This window comes from Sorex araneus, chromosome 9, assembly GCF_027595985.1.
Source record: "Sorex araneus isolate mSorAra2 chromosome 9, mSorAra2.pri, whole genome shotgun sequence".
In the NCBI taxonomy this organism is placed as follows: Eukaryota; Metazoa; Chordata; class Mammalia; order Eulipotyphla; family Soricidae; genus Sorex; species Sorex araneus.
The window spans coordinates 246,296-263,449 of NC_073310.1; the positions used below are offsets into that span (position 1 = coordinate 246,296).

A 17,154-nucleotide genomic window follows, 5' to 3' on the forward strand; every position below is an offset into this window, starting at 1 on the left:
GACGCCGCCGCCAGGGTGGGGACCCCGAGCTGGGTGGGGGTCTAGGGAACGGAGTGGTGGGAGAGCTGCCTTGGACGTCGTCGTCGGGTGCCCGCCCGTGGCAGCCTCACCGTGGGCGCAGTGATCGCATCTCCGACCATGGCCGTTGCGGGCAGGAGCGGACGACAAGCGACGGGCCGCAGCTGGCTCTAAAGGCCGGTCTTCCCTGGGCCCGCTGTGAGGGGCAGCGCATGCCCCCGAGTGACGTTTCTTCGCTCAGCTTCTGCTGGTCCAGGGCCTGGGGTAGACCCTGTGCAGGTGGCCTTCCTCCTGGCCAAAGTTTCTTTTTCTCTCCGCAGCTTAGATGGGGAAGCCGGCTGCGGGTGGGTGAGAGTTCTGCTCGTGGTCTGGGAAGCGTTGGTGCCCGAGTCAAGGTTTGAAGCAGACAGCCCTGCTCTGAGTTCCCAGACCGTCACTTTGTGTGTCTGTGGTGTTTGCTTCTGTCTCCTAGCATGATCGCTTAAGGAAATCCTGCTTTATCTGGGCCGTGCCCTGGTTCTGATCGCCAGGAAAAACAGCTTAAGTTAGATGGAGTGGATGAATGAAACTGTTGACGTGTGTCTACTGAGGTCATGTAGTCCACTGGAGCAGGGAAGCTAGGAATCAGCAGTGCCTGAGACAGTGGCTTCTCAAAAGGAGAATCGTGATGTCAGGTGATTTAGGATTGTGAACACTCCCCAAGGTTCTGAGCCATAGCTTTTCTACCCAGAAAACACAGTGGATGCAGGTGATCAGACATGATACTGATACCAGTGGAGGCCAGCGAGCTAGCTCAATGGGGTAGACATACTTCTTGTATGTGCAAGACCACAAGTTTGATGCCCAGTTTCTTGTGTTGCCACCCCAGCAACACTGGATGTATTCTGGATGTATTCTGGATGCATTGCTGGGGAGGCCTCTAAAAATTGATATTGTAATAAAGCCTGTCTATTAAAATGAAAAATTGCGAAGTAGAGTCTGTGTTACTAATAGCAGTTTCTTTATGATGTGTGCCTTCAGCACTCTGATGGTTTTCTTTGTCCTGTTTTTGTCAACAGTGTGAGGTAATGAGGTCCTGAATGACTGAGTCATGCTAAAGAAAATTCACATGAGACTGACAGAAAATGTCAAGTTTGTTGCCTCAGAAAAGAGTGTTCCTTCACTAGAGGCTGTTTCAGTCACTTACTGAATTCCGTCTCTTCCAACTTCAGGAGGAGCTTTCTGTGCACAAAAGCCAGGTATCATGTTCTAGTGGACTGGGTCATCCATCTCTGGGCAGGGTAGGATGACTTGGGCATTAGAAGGGTTCTGAAGTATGAATAGCAAGTGAGGGGGAAATTGAGTGGAGTGTGCAGTGTCCCTGGACTCAGGTATGCTGCACAGGCTTCGTTTCTCAGGATGCCTTCCTCATGGGAACTCAATTTCCTTGGTCATTATTTCTCTCCCCAGTACAATATTAGGCTCAGGAATTGTAATTAAGTGCCTTGGTGGCACAGTCTCATCTGCAGCTCCTTGGCTGTCCTGGTTAGTATGTGCTGTTCATAGTAAATAAATCCACTCCTCTTGCTTGTTCTGCTCTTCCTTCCCACTTAGGTGACATTGTGTGTCTGGGTTGTGGCTATTCCTGCTGCTCTCAGTTTAAAACTTCTAATGATATCCTTATTGCTCATTGAAACTGTACTTTACATATCTTTTAGTAGGAATTCTTAAAGCTCTACCTTATTTTAAAAAGCTGTGCTGGCAACTGGAGAGATTGTACATTGGGTTCGACACTTGTCTTACACACTGCAGACCTGGGTTGGATCCCTGGCACCTCATATGTTTCCTCCCTAGTCTGCCAGGGGCCTAGTCTGCCAGGGGTAAGCCCTGCGCACCACTGGGTTTGGCCTCAAAACAAACCATAAAAGCTGTGTTGATGGTCAGAGTACAAATATCATTACTGTTTCAGAACTATTAGCTCGCTTGCCAAGGCAGAACCAATGATTTGTCAACCTGTTTTGAACCATTCTTAATGGTGATGTTTAAGGCAGTGGAGGACACATATGGAGTGATGGTCTCTGCCTGCAAGGTTCTGTGTAGGATGAGCACACACATGTTTGCCATGTGATGTGCATGTAGGAGAGATTGCTGTGGCAGAAAGGAGTGCAACAGATGCTTTTGCAGGAGACATCAGAGTACCTAATGGTTAGTGTGGAACCATGGTATCTGGGAACTTGTGTGACTTTTCAGAAAAGAAAGTCATCATAGCGGAGCAGAAGCATTCTGTCTCTGGCACCACATGGTTCTCCGAAAACAACCAGGAGCAATTCACAAGTGCAGAGCTGGAAATAGCCCCTGAACCCTACTGGATGTGGCCACAAAAACAGACTGAAAAGCACCTATCTTTTATTTATTTATTTATTTATTGAAAAGCACCTATCTTTTAATGTTTGCTTTTCAGGTATCAGAGGGAGCACAGAGATGATTTAGACTTTCTTAAGCTTTTTTCATTCCTGACCCCTTTTTTCAAAGAGATTTTGTTTTCATTTTTGAGCCACACCCAGCGGTGTTCAGGGGTCATGCCTGGCAGGCTCTGGGGACTCTTATGAGATACCAAGGATGGAACCCAGGTTGGCCCCATGCAAGGTTAACTCCCTACCCTCTGTACCATCACTCCAGCCCTTCATCTAAAAAATTATATACATATAGGTGTACTAATCAATTATTTGTTGATAATCATTTTATGTTTTGTTTTGTTTTGGGGTCACACCTGGCAATGCACAGGGGTTATTCCTGGCTTTGCACTCAGGAATCACTCCTGGTGGTGCTCAGGGGACCATATGGGATGCTGGGAATCGAACCCGGTTTGGCCGCGTGCAAGGCAAACGCACTACCCGTTGTGCTATCACTCCAGCATTGTTGGTAATCATTTTAAAGTATTTTTCAAAACAAGCAATTTAAAGGTTATATGACACCCCCATACATACACACACTCACACACACACACAGACACACACACACAAAGGAATGTAATGCCCCTAGTTTGATTTAGATATCCTTACACCCACAAGACAGAAGCAAAAGTATTTCAGAGCACAATAAAAATCATTTCTTAATTTAGAAATATTGGAGGCATTTTCAGGACACATTTGGTGGTGCTCAAGGAACCATTCCCATCTTTGTGCTTGAGGGTTGGTCCCAGAGGTGCTCAGGGGACCATGTGTTACTGGGGGGCAAAATGCATGCAAAGCATGTGCTCAGTCTATTGAACTGTGTCTCTTGCCACAGGCCCGTCAACAATTTCTTTGGAAAAGAACTTGTGAGAGTAGCTAGCACATACGATGTGCCTTGCGTGGTATGAGTTGATTCTGTGTTCCACGGTATTTGGTTCTTCACATTATGATCCTCTGTCCTTGAAGGGAGCATACCTGTGTAGAAGGGGATAGTAGCCCAGTCATCCTGAGTATGTGTGTTGCCTTGTTTGTGGACATTCTCTATAGCAGCATTTCTCACTTGGGGGCTATTAGAACTCCAGTGAGTCCCCATTATATTCCAAGAATTCCACGGGTGAAAATCACCAAAATGGAGTGTGATGGCATGAGATTAGGAAACCAAAGAGTAGTACAGTGAGGCCACATATAGCAAACAAGGTTAGAAGGGGGCCACAGTTGGAAAAGGTTGAAAGACACTGCTTTATAATGCCAATGGCTATTCTAGGGAGTGTGTAAGATTTAACTGAGACAGGGTCTACAGGTGTGCAGTGACTTCTCATTGTGCACAGGTGATTTTTTGAGGGGTTCATGGGATCTGTAAGGGTAGAACCTCTAAATGCTTGTTGGTTCGCTTTTCTACGTGAAAAGTCTTACCAGGGATGAAATATGTTAGCAGTTATTGTAGAGACAAAGCATGATTGAGGGACCAAGAGATAGCTCAGCAGTCAAGGACACATATTCAGATGTTTTGTCCCTGGCACCACTTGGCCCCCAGCGGCAAACTGGGCCTGATCAGCATCCTGTTGCAGGCTCCAAAAATTCAAACATAGGCCTGTGTGGTCAAGTACTGCCAGCCCCTCCCAGATAAACAACAACAAATAAAAGTGAGGACTAGCTACATGTAAGATGTTCTTTGGACCAACCTCATAACTCCCATCAATTTTCTGGTGTCAGTTCAACCTTTAAATATTTACATGGCCTAGTTTGGCACCCAATGCTTCTCGATTATAGAAAGGAGTGTACTCACCCATGTTTTCATTTGACAACAACCCTTTCTTGAGCAAACTCATTAGTGCTCACTTTACACTTAAAGTGGACATAACTTCATTTTACTTTTTTTTTTTTTTGAGGTACATAGGATCAAATTTAGAGCCTAATCTATGTGGCAGTTACTCTGCCTATAAGCCTCAGGTTCTGTCTTAAACACAGTATTACATCACAGACAACCCATATTGTCTATGGCTTTTAGGATATCAGAGGCAGAAAGAACATGTGAGTTACTACTCAAGCTGGAAGCTGGGCACTCTCCAGTCATTAGCCCTTACCTGGATGGGTCATCCTAGATATGCATCCACCAATAGGGTCTGTTCAGAAAGAAGCCACTGAGTCCTTGTCATCTGTCATGGGAAGACCACTGCTTCAAGTCTCATGTGTGTGTATATGAAATTTTTTAAATGGAAGTGGAAAGCCATGTAAGTTTTTGCGCGTTCCCCTGGAGATCTCTCCGGCCCGCGGAGAGACAACAGTGGAAAGCGCTCCTAATTAGGTGGATTCTGTGAGGGTCCCGATCTGAAATAACACTAGTGAGGTTAGTAAACAGGGGGCCCAAGACGACACATGCCGATCAAGGGCAACTTTATTAACTGCCACGCTGGTTTTATACTTTTCTTAGCAGGGGGTTGGTACATAAGTTGTCAATCATCAGGGAAGTGTCTTCTCAGACCAATAAGGAAAGGTTCGGGGTGTATTAGGTGGGCTTACAACATTCTTCAAGAGTAGATTGAGAAATAGTGGGGAGAGGAAGGCAAAGGTTTATCTGGCAGGAGCATCTGGCAAGAGGAAGGCACAAGGTAGAGGAAGGTATTCTACTTTAGGGCTTTATGGGGTCTCTCAGTTAACTGCCCTGGGCTACTTTTACCTCTTGAGTTTGGCTATTTCCTTTGTCACAAGGGCACCTTTGCCTCAGGTCAAGCAAAGCTGGTAATGGAATTTTCCGGTTTGTCCAGGGTAAAGGTTTTGGGGTCCTCTTTTGTTCAGGGTCCTGAGCAGTCCCCAACAAGTTTTTGTTTTAAAATGTGAAGCAAAGGGGGCTGGAGCGATAGCACAGCGGGTAGGGCGTTTGCCTTGCACGCGGCCGACCCGGGTTCGAATCCCAGCATCCCATATGGTCCCCTGAGCACCGCCAGGGGTGATTCCTGAATACATGAGCCAGGAGTGACCCCTGTGCATCGCCGGGTGTGACCCAAAAAAAGCAAAATAATAATAATAATAATAATAATAATAATAATAATAATAATAATAATAAAATGTGAAGCAAAGAACAGCAAATAGAATATGAAATTTATTGTGTGGAAATCTAGGTCACAAACATTCATGGTATGTTCTCTACCACTCAAGCCACATCCCTGGCCCATGAAATGTATTTTATTTTCCTTTTCTTTTTAAGTGAAGGAAATAGTTTTATTTAGGAAATATGAGAGGAAAGAGGGAGAAAAAGATCCATTAAGAAAAAGAAATTGGCGGGGGGAGTTATACTGTGATTCTTGGTGGTGGAATATGTGCACTGGTGAAGGGATGGGTGTTTGAGCATTGTATAACTGAGACTTAAACCTGAAAGCTTTGTAACTTTCCACATAGTGATTCAATAAAAAAAATAAAAGAAAAAGAAATTGGGGCTGGAGCAATAGCACAGCAGGTAGGGCGTTTGCCTTGCATGCGGCCAACCCGGGTTCGAATCCCAGCATCCCATATGGTCCCCTGAGCAGCACCAGGAGTAATTCCTGAGTGCAGAGTCAGGAGTAACCCCTGTGCATCACCAGGTATGCCCCCCCCCCCAAAAAAAAAAGAAATTATGCATCTCAAACTGAAATGCTCCAGAATGTTTTATTTGTAGTTGTTTTTGGTTTTTGTGCAACACCCAGTGGTGCTCAGGGATTATTTATGGCTCTGTGCTTAGAATCATTCCTGGTGGTGCTTGGGACACTGTATGCAGGTCTGGGGTCATACCCATTTTGGCTTCATGCAAGGCCATATGACCACCAAATGAGAAATGCTACTGTAGAGAATGCCCACAAGGCAAGGAACAGGCCCAGAATGACTGGTCTATACCCTTTAACATAGGTGTGCCCCTATATTATTTCTCTGGTCCTATTATTTTGGCTTTGGAGCCACATCTGACAGAGTTCAGGATCTGCTTCCCACTCAGGGGGATACACCAGCACCTTACCCACACTTATCAAAACTGGGCCTCCTGTATGCAAAGCATGTGCTCCAACCCTTTGGACTACTCTCTGGTCCTGAAATTTATTTTAATGCAGTAAATGCCAACATTTCTGCAGAATGGATAATTAATGTCTTACTTATTGTTGAGGAAATGAATTGATAATATCCTCAATACATTTCAAAAGTGATAAGCAGGCCCAGAGAGATAATATAGGGTTTAAGGAATTTGCCTTGTGTGCAGCCAACCGGCATATGTTCCTCTGAGCTCTGCCAGAAGTGACCCCTGACTACAGTATGAGTAGGAGTAGCCTCTGAGCACTGGTAGGTGTAGTCCAAACCCCTCTTCCTCCATTCCATCCCCTAAAAAAAGAACATTGGGTAATTTTGCTCACTCAAACTCAGCTTGCCCTGATGAACTAATAGCGGATCCTGCTAGAGATGAGGGGTGAAACTGCTTATCTGCTGTGAGATACTTTTTCTGGGATCTCAACTCCAAGAAGTTGTGTGTGTGTGTGTGTGTGTGTGTGTGTGTGTGTGTGTGTGTGTGTGTGTGTGTGTGTATCCTCACTTACTCTGACACAAAGTACAGTGATTGCATTTTATGTAGTTGCTTCTTGTTCTTTGTCCCTCTAGATATGAGCTGTAGTCCTCAGGAACACACCAGGTCTCTTGGGAGAGAACTTGTGAGCTCTTTGGCCTGCATGTGTAATTATGAAAGCCACTGGCCACATGTGCCTATTTTAACTTAATAATAAATAAGTTTAACAATAAATTAAATTTTTTTTTCAGTCATCTGAGTCCCTCTCCTGTTCATTGCTAGTTAGGAACTTCTATGTCCTCCAGGCAAGATTTTCCTAAATTAGTGTCCATACATTAAGTCATCAGATTCCTGTGAATTGGCCCAGGAATGATTGAGTCAACATTTTATCCTTAAAATTTGGTGTGCATGTTACTAATCTCTTACAGAAAGGCTTAATGGCTCCTGGGTGAAATATAATAATCTTCACTCACCTCTAAGAAAACTTTTTTGGATCATTTTTAGTGGAATATTCATAACAAGCAATACAAAAGAAATTACTTCGGTTCTGCTTTGGGGGCAGGGCTGGGGATTCGGGATGGAAATATTCGAAATGTGGTGGTGGTGGGATTGGTGTTCTAATATTAAATGTAATCAATTATTGTGAACAACTTTATAAAAATAAAATAAAATTTAAAATTTGGTGAGGCAGGTGCTCATGGGTTATTTGCTAAACAAAATCTGTATTTGCTGGTTGGTAACCAAATGGTTTTTAGTTTGGTTTGGTTTGGGGGCCACACGTGGTGGTGCTCAGGGTTTACTCCTGACTGTGCACTCAGGGATCACTCCTGGCAGACTTGGGGACCGTATGGGATGCCAGGGATCAAGCCTGGGTCAGCTGCATACAAGACAATTGCCTTAACCATTATACTATCTCTTTCCCTGGTAACCAAATGTTGATATTAGAATTGTTCTCTTCAGGCCCCATACTGGGCCAACTTCACCGGAACACCCCAGACATGGAACAGGTGCGCTCTCCCCACCTACTCCAGATGGAATCCCGGTGACCAAGAGCTTACACAAACAAGTCCCCCCCCCCACCACCACCATATGCGGGTTCCAGGACTAAATCTCCAGGACACATGGTGGCAGAGGACCTGGGCTGCCCCTCCCCAGGTCCCTGCCTGCCCAATAAACTGGCTGTCACATCCATAATTTGTCTCTGGGTGCCATCTTAGCGCACCAACAGCCCTTACTCAGAGACTCCCAAGTGAATCCCAAAATGGATTTCTGCCATACAGAGATGTCTCTGGAACCCAACCATTTACAATCTAGAAATTCACATAATCATGGCCGTGCGAGCTCTCATGATATTCAAAATGAGCAATGGAAAATAAATTATCTAGTGTCTACCCCTGGCAGGTAGGCTTAAATGGTGGTGGGGAATTTCAAGCAAAACATCATGCCCAAAATGAGAGAGAGAGTATTGGGGAAATTGTCTGCCATAGAAGCAGGGTGAGGACTGGGATGTGGGTCGTGGAAAATGTGCGCTGGTGGAGGGATGGGTGTTCCACTGGCTGAATCTCAAATGTGAAAGCTTTGTAACTATCTCATGGTGGTACAATTTAAAAAAAAAAAAAGTAATGTGGAATTCTTGCCCAATTCAATCATCTTAATCAAATAGCAGTACTCCTACATTATTAAAAAAAGTTATTTCAAATCTGACAGATTGTTTCATAACACTGTCTTTTTTCCTTCCTATCAGATACCATGATATTACTTGATTTCAAGTCACTTATGAGACGTTAATTCTTCTAAAGATGAAAAACCTTGTGTAGTCATTCCTGGGAACCAGATGCTATTGCTGATGGAAGAAGCCAAGCTTGCCAGCAGTATATTTGCAGGTCCTGAGTGTCAACCCCACTTGTGTGGTTCTTACCATGGAAGGTGCTTCGGCGGTGCAGGATGGTCTCTCTGAGGATGGATCAAGCAGTGTTCCCTCAACTTGCCTTGAGAGCTCCACAAGGCCTCCAGGCTCACAGATGCTGCCTACTTCAAGAGAGGAAGCTCAATGTAAGTCATCTGTGATGTTGCTGTGGGTGTTTTGCCCTTACTCAGAAGCTTGTACATTAACCTGAGAAGACTAGTATACAAGACAGTGGGAAGTTTGTATTCATTTATTTAAATTGAAGTGTAGGGGCCGGAGCGATAGCACAGCGGGTAGGGCGTTTGCCTTGCACGAGGCCGACCCGGGTTCAATCCCTGGCATCCCATATGGTCCCCCAAGCACCGCCAGGAGTAATTCCTGAGTGAAGAGCCAGGAGTAACCCCTGAGCATCGCTGGGTGTGGCCCAAAAAGCAAAAAAAATAAATAAATAAAATAAAATGAAGTGTATTTGGGACCTGAGAAATAGTGCAGTGGGCAGGTGCTTGCCCTGCAGGTTCAGTTCCTGGCACCCTACATGGTCCCCTAAGCTCAGCTGAGAGTGATCCTTAAGTACAGAACCAGGAGAAAGTCCCAAGCATAGCCAGGTGTGGTCCAAAAAACAAAACAGAATGAAGTATATTCTAGGAGGCCAGATTGCTCAAAGCTCTAAGTACTGCTTTAAATGAGAGATGCCCAGGTTTGATATAAGCACCATTGGGAGTAATCTCTGTCTAGCACAGAGTCAGGAGTAGCCCCCAGCACCTCCAGGTATGGCCCCAAAACAGATTAAAAAAAAGATGAAAAAATAGAAGTGTATGCTATAGTTTCTTTCCTTAGTTGGTGCAAACTATATATCAAGTACTGTGTGGTTTGAGTAGAATAGGGAGGACTGGACAGGTAAGGTGCTTGCCGTAAATACTCCTAATCTGGGTTCAAGCCCCAGTACCCTATAAGGTCCCCCAGACACTGCCAGGAGTGATCTCTGTGCACACCAGGAGTAAGTCCTGGACACTGCTGGATGTGGCCCCGCAAAAGTGGCCCCACAAAAGTAAGCAAACAGAATTGGAGCTCCACCACTGTGTACCTGAATGGTTGTCTTCGAATGTCTTTACAGACAGATTATTATTCCTTGCCTGACTTTCTACCTTTTTGTTTGTTTGCTTGCCAGAATTTTACTAACAGAGATCCAGTCATGGTCCAGTCATGATCCGTGATTATTGGATCATATTTGTATGTTCACTGGTGTATTATTTATGCAGCTGAAGTGCAGGATAAAGTTATCACTTAGTTCTCATGCCTCTTCTAACCCAGGAGAGTCAGTGCACTCTGCTGGAAAATTGTTGAGAGTGTAGGATGTACAGTTTGCTACCAGAAATTGTGTCATAGTGCTGGTAATATAAGGCTTTGGCTCCTGAAATAGAAAATGGCTTGCTGATGACTGCTCTGTAAGCTTGATTTTGACCTGGCAGGTATTCTCAGGCAAAAGCAAGACTCCAGTTTTGTGTTCAGCTTTGCCAGAATTGTTTTGATCCTCTTTGCCTTCAAATTACAGTTGTGTAGGCTTGATAAACCGCCTCCTTGTTTTAAAGTAACTCTGGAATCTGCTATCTTAAGTTTGAAACTTACTCCCCCATAGTGCTGCTATAAACATCACCTCTTGGAAACACAGCTGTTTTAAGCATGTTTTCTTTTGCTATTTAAAAAAAAAAAGCTCATGGTAAGATTTTTGATTAATCTAGAAAATATTACTACTTATGTTTCTTTTTTTTTTTTTTTTTTTTTGCTTTTTGGATCACACCCGGCGATGCACAGGAGTTACTCCTGGCTCTGCACTCAGGAATCACCCCTGGCGGTGCTCAGGGGACCATATGGGATGCTGGGATTCGAACCTGGGTCGGCCACGTGCAAGGCAAACGCCCTACCCGCTGTGCTATTCCTCCAGCCCCCTTACTTATGTTTCTTGCTTATTGTATAGAGGGTGAGGGCCTTGGGACCCTGAGAGGTAGAGAGGCCTGTCCCCACACCAGCACAAGGAAGGATGAGGCCTGAAGGCACAGATTTATGGGGTAGACAGATTGCTGAGCTCTCTCTTTTTTTTTTTTTTTTTTGCTTTTTGGGGTCATACCCAGCAGTGCACAGGGGTTACTCCTGGCTCTGCACTCAGGAATTACTCCTGGCAGTGCTGGGGGACCATATGGGATGCTGGGAATCGAACCTGGGTCGACCGAGTGCAAGGCAAACGCCCTACCTGCTGTGCTATCACTCCATCCCTGCTGAGCTCTCTTACTTGGATTATCTTTTGTTTGATTTCAGCTGTGTGTGTGAGTTTAAAAAAAAAAAAAAGAAAGAAAAGAAAACAAGAACTCGATCTAGTTGTTAAAACTGTAATGGCCCATCACAATCTCTCTTTTAGGTGCTGATGTTGAAGTGAACAGAGCTTCAGCTGAAGGAGAAAGTAGGGATGTACCTGACAAGGGGAATACCTGGCAGAATGGGCCAACACCACCATCCCCAGACTCTCCATCTCTTCGTCCCACCACAAGCCCAGTGGTTCCTGATGCCTCTTCAGGTGTGGCTGGTTTCCATGACAACATAAGGAAGTCTCAGGGGCCTAGTGCTGAGGGCAGTGTTAGAAAAGAAGCTTTGCAGTCTCTCAGACTCAGTCTTCCTATGCAAGAAACGCAACTGTGTAAGCATCTGTTCCCACCGGGTCTTCCCACTCCTCCCAAGTCCTTGTCACTTATCCCCTTTAGTGTGTTTCCTGCTCCTCCTTCTGCCATTCACTGTGTGATTGCTTTGGTGGGTGCACATCTCACAGCTCTATCTTGAGAGCAGGTGCCCCTGGGTGTTGAACTTCATTCTCTGATTTTGACACTGATGCTCATGGTCCATGTTTAAAGGGCCCGTGTTGCACATCCTCTGTCACTGTGGATTGTGAGCAAGCTTTCAATGAGGTAATTAATTTGGAAGGCTATCTTTCATGAATTGTAATAATCAATGTTTATTTTGTGCTGATGCCTGGTGATTTGGCGATGAACAAGTCACAACTCCAGGTTTTTCCTGACACTTTTTTTGTGATAGCACATATCTGTTATGTTACATGAGGAGCTCCTGTCACATATATCCCATCTTCCCTTCAGTGCTCTCCCTGTCCCACCACATCAGCCATGCTCTTCCATCTCCTCATGGGCCTCTATGAACAGCCAGGATCATGTTTAAAATGATATCATATTGTTGCCATTTGTTGTGTGTTCTCACCACATTATGATGTGCAGGATGTTTCGCAGTTTCTTCTCTCTGTGTGTATGTTTTTGGGCAATACCTGGCTGTGCTCAGGTCTTACTCCTTGCTCTGTGCTTAGGCATCATTACTGGTGAACTCAGAGGACCATATGGGACTGAACCTGGATTGGCTGCATGTAAGGCAAGCACCCTGCTCACTGTACTATCTGTCCAGTCACTCCACATTTTCTGATGTAGCTTCAAATTCTTTTTTACCCCCTTTTATTGGAACCAAGGATCAAACTAAGAACCCCATGTTCTTAGCCCTAACCAATGTTAGGGCTGCATTGTGTAGAAATGAGGGGCTGAAGAAATACAGCAGGTAGGGCACTTGTATTGCCTGCAGCCAACCCATGTTAGATCCCCAACATCCTGTATGGTACCTTAAGCACCACCAGGAGTAATTCCTGAGCCCAGAGCAGGGAGTAACCCTGAGCATCTTTTGGGTGTCGCCCAAAAAAAACAAAAATTAAAAATAATTTTTAAACCTCTAGAAGGAAAAATAAATTTACAAAAGTAAACCAACATTAAACAAACAAAAATTAGAAACATATGACCGTCTTTTCAGTGGAGACATTGTGTGAAAGTCTTGTTTCTGGGTCTGACAGATTCTTTGAGATACCCACTTGACAGCCTTCTGCTGTCTGCTGCCCCTCTGAGAAATAGTGTTTACCTCCCTGACCTTGTAGGTGTTGGGCTTACTAGTTTGTGTTCTCTACTACTGGCCAGAGATCCTGGTTCTCCCCTTGTGAAATGTATTAGACCATTTTTCAATGATAAATGCATAAATAGGTACTGACATTGGTGGTTTCTTCTCAAAATCTCTGATGAGAGAGAAAACGAGCATGTGAGAGAAAATGAGAGGATAAGTGTGAGAGTCTATCGTAGAGGCAGGTGGGGCGGGGAGTGGGAGGGTAACTGGGGACATTGGTGGTGAGAAATGTACACTTGTGATGAGTGTTGGAATACTGTATGACCAAACCCCAGTCATGAAGAACTTTGTAACTGTGTATCTCACTTTGATTCAATTGAAAAATAAAGTCCCCAAAAAAGAAATTAGGCCATATATGTGTGGTAGTGGACATATTCACTGGCCCTCGGCACTTTTTATGGATATCTTCTGTATGTGAGAGAAATATATGGCATGCACTCACTATTCGGTGTTACAAAGTTGAAGGATTAGGTTTTGGATACTTTATCTTTGGGGGGAGGGGGGGCTCCCAAGTTTCTCAGAGGTTCTTCCTGGTGATTCTTGGTGTCCTGCCTGGACCAGTGGTTCAATGTGAAGAACTGAGGATGCTGGGTTTGAGGGCCCTTTGGTACTAGGGATATGTAGACAATTCCAGCAAGTGCTGGGGGCCTCCAAGACCTTAGTTGGGTAGTGTTCAGGGGGCCAGGGATCAAACTAGGATCATTCACAAGCAAGGTTTGTGTCTTAAGTATGATCTCACTGACATTAAATACTCATTTTTACTTATTTTGGTTTGGGGTGTTTTGTGTTTTGTCCATATCCAGCACACCTGGCAGTGCTCAAGACTTACTCTTGGCATTGAGGGATCAGAGATCACTCCTGGTGATGCTTGGGGGTCCTAAGGGATGCTGGGATGGAACCCAGATTAGCCATGTGCTAGTCATGCACCCTACTGACTGTACTATCTCTCTGGCCCCAATGTTTTGTTTTGTTTTGCCTTTCGGTTTTGGGACCATATGTGGCATTTCTCAGGGCATACTCCTGGCTTCCCACTCAGGGATCACTTCTGGGAATAAAGTCCCCTGTTGCACTGCTCAGGGGACTGTTGCACTGCTCAGGAGACCATATATGGGGCCGGGTATCAAACTTGGGTCAATTTGTGCAAGGTCAGTGCCTTGCCTGTAGTACTATTGTTCCAGCCCCCTTGGTGTTAGATACTTCAAATACTTTTAATGACCGAGAACTTTTATTTCCTGCCCTGTCCTTGAGTATAGCCCCTGAAGGAATCAGGGAACTGGCCCCAGACCTATTGTAGGTGCTTAGTAAGTTCTGAATGGGTTATGTGAGCAGTTTTATTCCCTAATGAATGCCATATTTCTTTAAGAAATTTTAATTTTACAAGCCTTATTTAGATGATTGTTGGTGCAAGATGGGGATAGCTACGGTTCAGATGGTGCCATAGGTGTAACTGCATAATGAAAGTATGCCAACTGTCACATGTCCTCCTGACAGGCATATTTCTGTCTCTCAGGCCTGCTGTCTGTGTCTCCCTCTGTAAAACCAAAGCTGTTTGGACATACACAAGTCCTAGAACCACTCAGCACTAGCATCAACTTTAGATTTAGTTCTTCTGATGCTGAAAGGCAGAGAGTTATACACTTGTACGAACACAGACCTGTGCTTGGCCAGTGTATTTTCTACCAGATAGTCTTGTGTTGACTCAAGGCTCAGTTTTAAGGGCTAAAGAGATACTATAGCAGGTAAGGCACTTCCCCCCATGTGGTTGACCCAGGTTCTATCCCCTGTACACCATAAGTTACCATAATCCCCACCAGGAGTGAATCCTGAGCATTGAGCTAGAAGTAAGTCCTGAACACCACTGGGTGTACCACCCACCACTCCCAAACAAATTTGTTTCCTCTGTGCCTGGAACTCATTTCAAATGAGTTGATCAGATTCTAAGTCGTGTTGGCATTTAAACAATAAACGGTCCAGCTACTGCTTTCCTCTACACTGGTGCTGTGTGAGTTTCTAAGTGACATGTCCCTTTTGCAGGCTCAACAGAGACTTCCCTGCCACTAGAGAAGGAGGAACAGGTTCGCCTTCAGGCTCGCAAACGACTGGAAGAACAACTCAGGCAGTATCGGGTGAAACGCCAACAGGAACGAGTGAGTGATTCTCCCACCCTAGATTTAACTCTTAGAAACTCCATATACACAACAGTAATTGGACGTGATTCTAGTACCTGCTATTGATTTTCTTTGTGCCATTTGGGAAGCAGAGATAACCAATTGAATACCTGGGTAGGATTGCTTCTCTGTTCACTGGGCCAGACCAGTGAACCCTACTTTCAGAAGTTATACAAGTGATGTCATGCTATGTGTGAACATGTGTATGTGCCTCACATTCTTATGGACCTACCTGTGTGGTATACTGGTCATTAGTTTTATTCAGGTATAATACTTACCCGCATACTCACAAAAACAGATAAGGTGGTATGAATATTTACATCTCACTTCATCCAGCTTTTCTGTGGATTAAAAAACTTTGAAATTCAGGGGCTGGAATGACAGCACAATGGGTAGGGCATTTGCCTTGCACGTGGCCAACCCAGGTTTGATTCCCAGCATCCTGTATGGACTCCTGAGCACCACCAGGTGTAATTCCTGAGTGCAAAGCCAGGAGTAACCCCTGTGCATCGCTGGGTGTGACCCAAAAAAAGCAAAAAAAAAAAAAAAAACACCAAAACTTTGAAATTCAAAACATTTTATTTGGGGGCCATTCTTGGGGTGCTCAGGGAGAGGTCTTGGTTGTGCTTGGTGAACCATGTTATGCTATCATCTAACAGGCTTCCAACATACAAGATATGAGTTCAACCCTTTGAGCTGTCTCTCCGGCCCTGAAGTCAATTCCTAAAGGTTAATTTTTTTATTTTAAACACTTTTGGGGCTGGAGCGATAACACAGTGGATAGGGCGTTTGCCTTGCACACAGCCGACCCAGGTTCGGTTCCTCTGCCCCTCTCGGAGAGCCCAGCAAGCTACCGAGAGTATCTCGCCCGCACGGCAGAGCCTGACAAGCTACCCATGGCATATTTGATATGCCAAAAACAATAACAACAAAGTCTCAAAATGGAGACGTTACTGGTGCCTGCTCAAGCAAATCGATGAGCAATGGGATAACAGTGACAGTGACAAACACTTTTAATTTTAGGGCCGGAGAGATAACACAATGGGCTGAGGGCAAGGCTTTGATGCAGAAAGCTCGGATTTGAACCCTGACACTGCATGGTTCTCTGAGAACCACCGTGAGCAACCCTAAGCACTGCCATGTGACCTAAACCCCCTCCCCTTGCCCATCAGTATTGCTTTCAGTGAGTGTTATAAGGTATGAGTTCTCTTCACGGGCTGCTGTTTATTTTCCTGTAGAATCCTGGATTACGTGAAAGATTGGAGGTCAACATTAGGCTTAGTTCAGCCAGGTCAGGGGTCTTCAGGTATCTGTTAGGTGGTCAAGCAAGAAGAGTTTGTGTCCGTCAGTAATCTGTCTTTGTATATGGGCCCTGGACTAAATTTGGACTTCGGTACTATAGATGGCACAGCAGTCATGTAAAAAAAAGTGGCATTCAATCAAGAAGTTGCCAAAGATCATTCAGCAGTGAAGTAGCTGAGCCAGACTTCTCCTGCACTGCCTTCCAGAGAGCTGCACTGGCAGGCTCAGGGAACACCAGGCACCAGAAGTGCAGTGTTATTTCCAGTTACAAAGTTCAACAAGTACCAATCTTTACATAGTACGTAGATGTGTGAAACTGGTGGTTAAACTGTACAGATACTTATTTTTCTCCGTAAGATATAGAATTTCTCTCAAAATGCTTGCTCTGCGTCGTTATCATGACTGACTTGACAGTCTCTGCCTGCTCATCTAGCCCCTCCTTTAAGGAAAGTTGCATCCCAGCCCATGCCTACTCTGGAGACTGCAGAGAGCCATGAGAGGTGCTGTCCCACCCACAGATCAGTGTCTCCAAGGTCCTAGAGGAATGTCAATGGCCAGTCTCAGAGCCACAGTGACCACTTGTGTCAGGACAGCAGCTGGATTTGTACCTGCCTGCCTGAAGGCAAGCTGCTTCTTGGGATGGCACACGGTATAGGCTCAGGGAAGTTCTGAAGTCAGTGTGGTCAGCCCATGTGATTAGCCCTCATGTCCCCTTCAATAGGTGCTGAAAAGGTTTTTAAATAAGATTCTGAAACCACTAGCTTAGGAATTGAAGGACATTTTCTTAGAAACTCTTCTTTAGCATGAGGAACATTA

The 17,154-nt window shown here is 44.9% G+C and overlaps 1 protein-coding gene across 1 annotated transcript in view; it reads left to right on the forward strand.

Moving 5' to 3' along the window:
* GOLGA3 (golgin A3) overlaps positions 1-17,154 on the forward strand; it is a 52,253-nt gene continuing 35,099 nt past the window's right edge. Inside the window, 5 exon segments of the mRNA XM_004611110.3 lie at positions 1-692; positions 1,077-1,256; positions 8,714-9,021; positions 11,289-11,564; positions 14,903-15,015. Of these exon segments, the coding sequence (XP_004611167.3) occupies positions 8,889-9,021; positions 11,289-11,564; positions 14,903-15,015 (522 nt within the window). The 5' untranslated portion in view covers positions 1-692; positions 1,077-1,256; positions 8,714-8,888.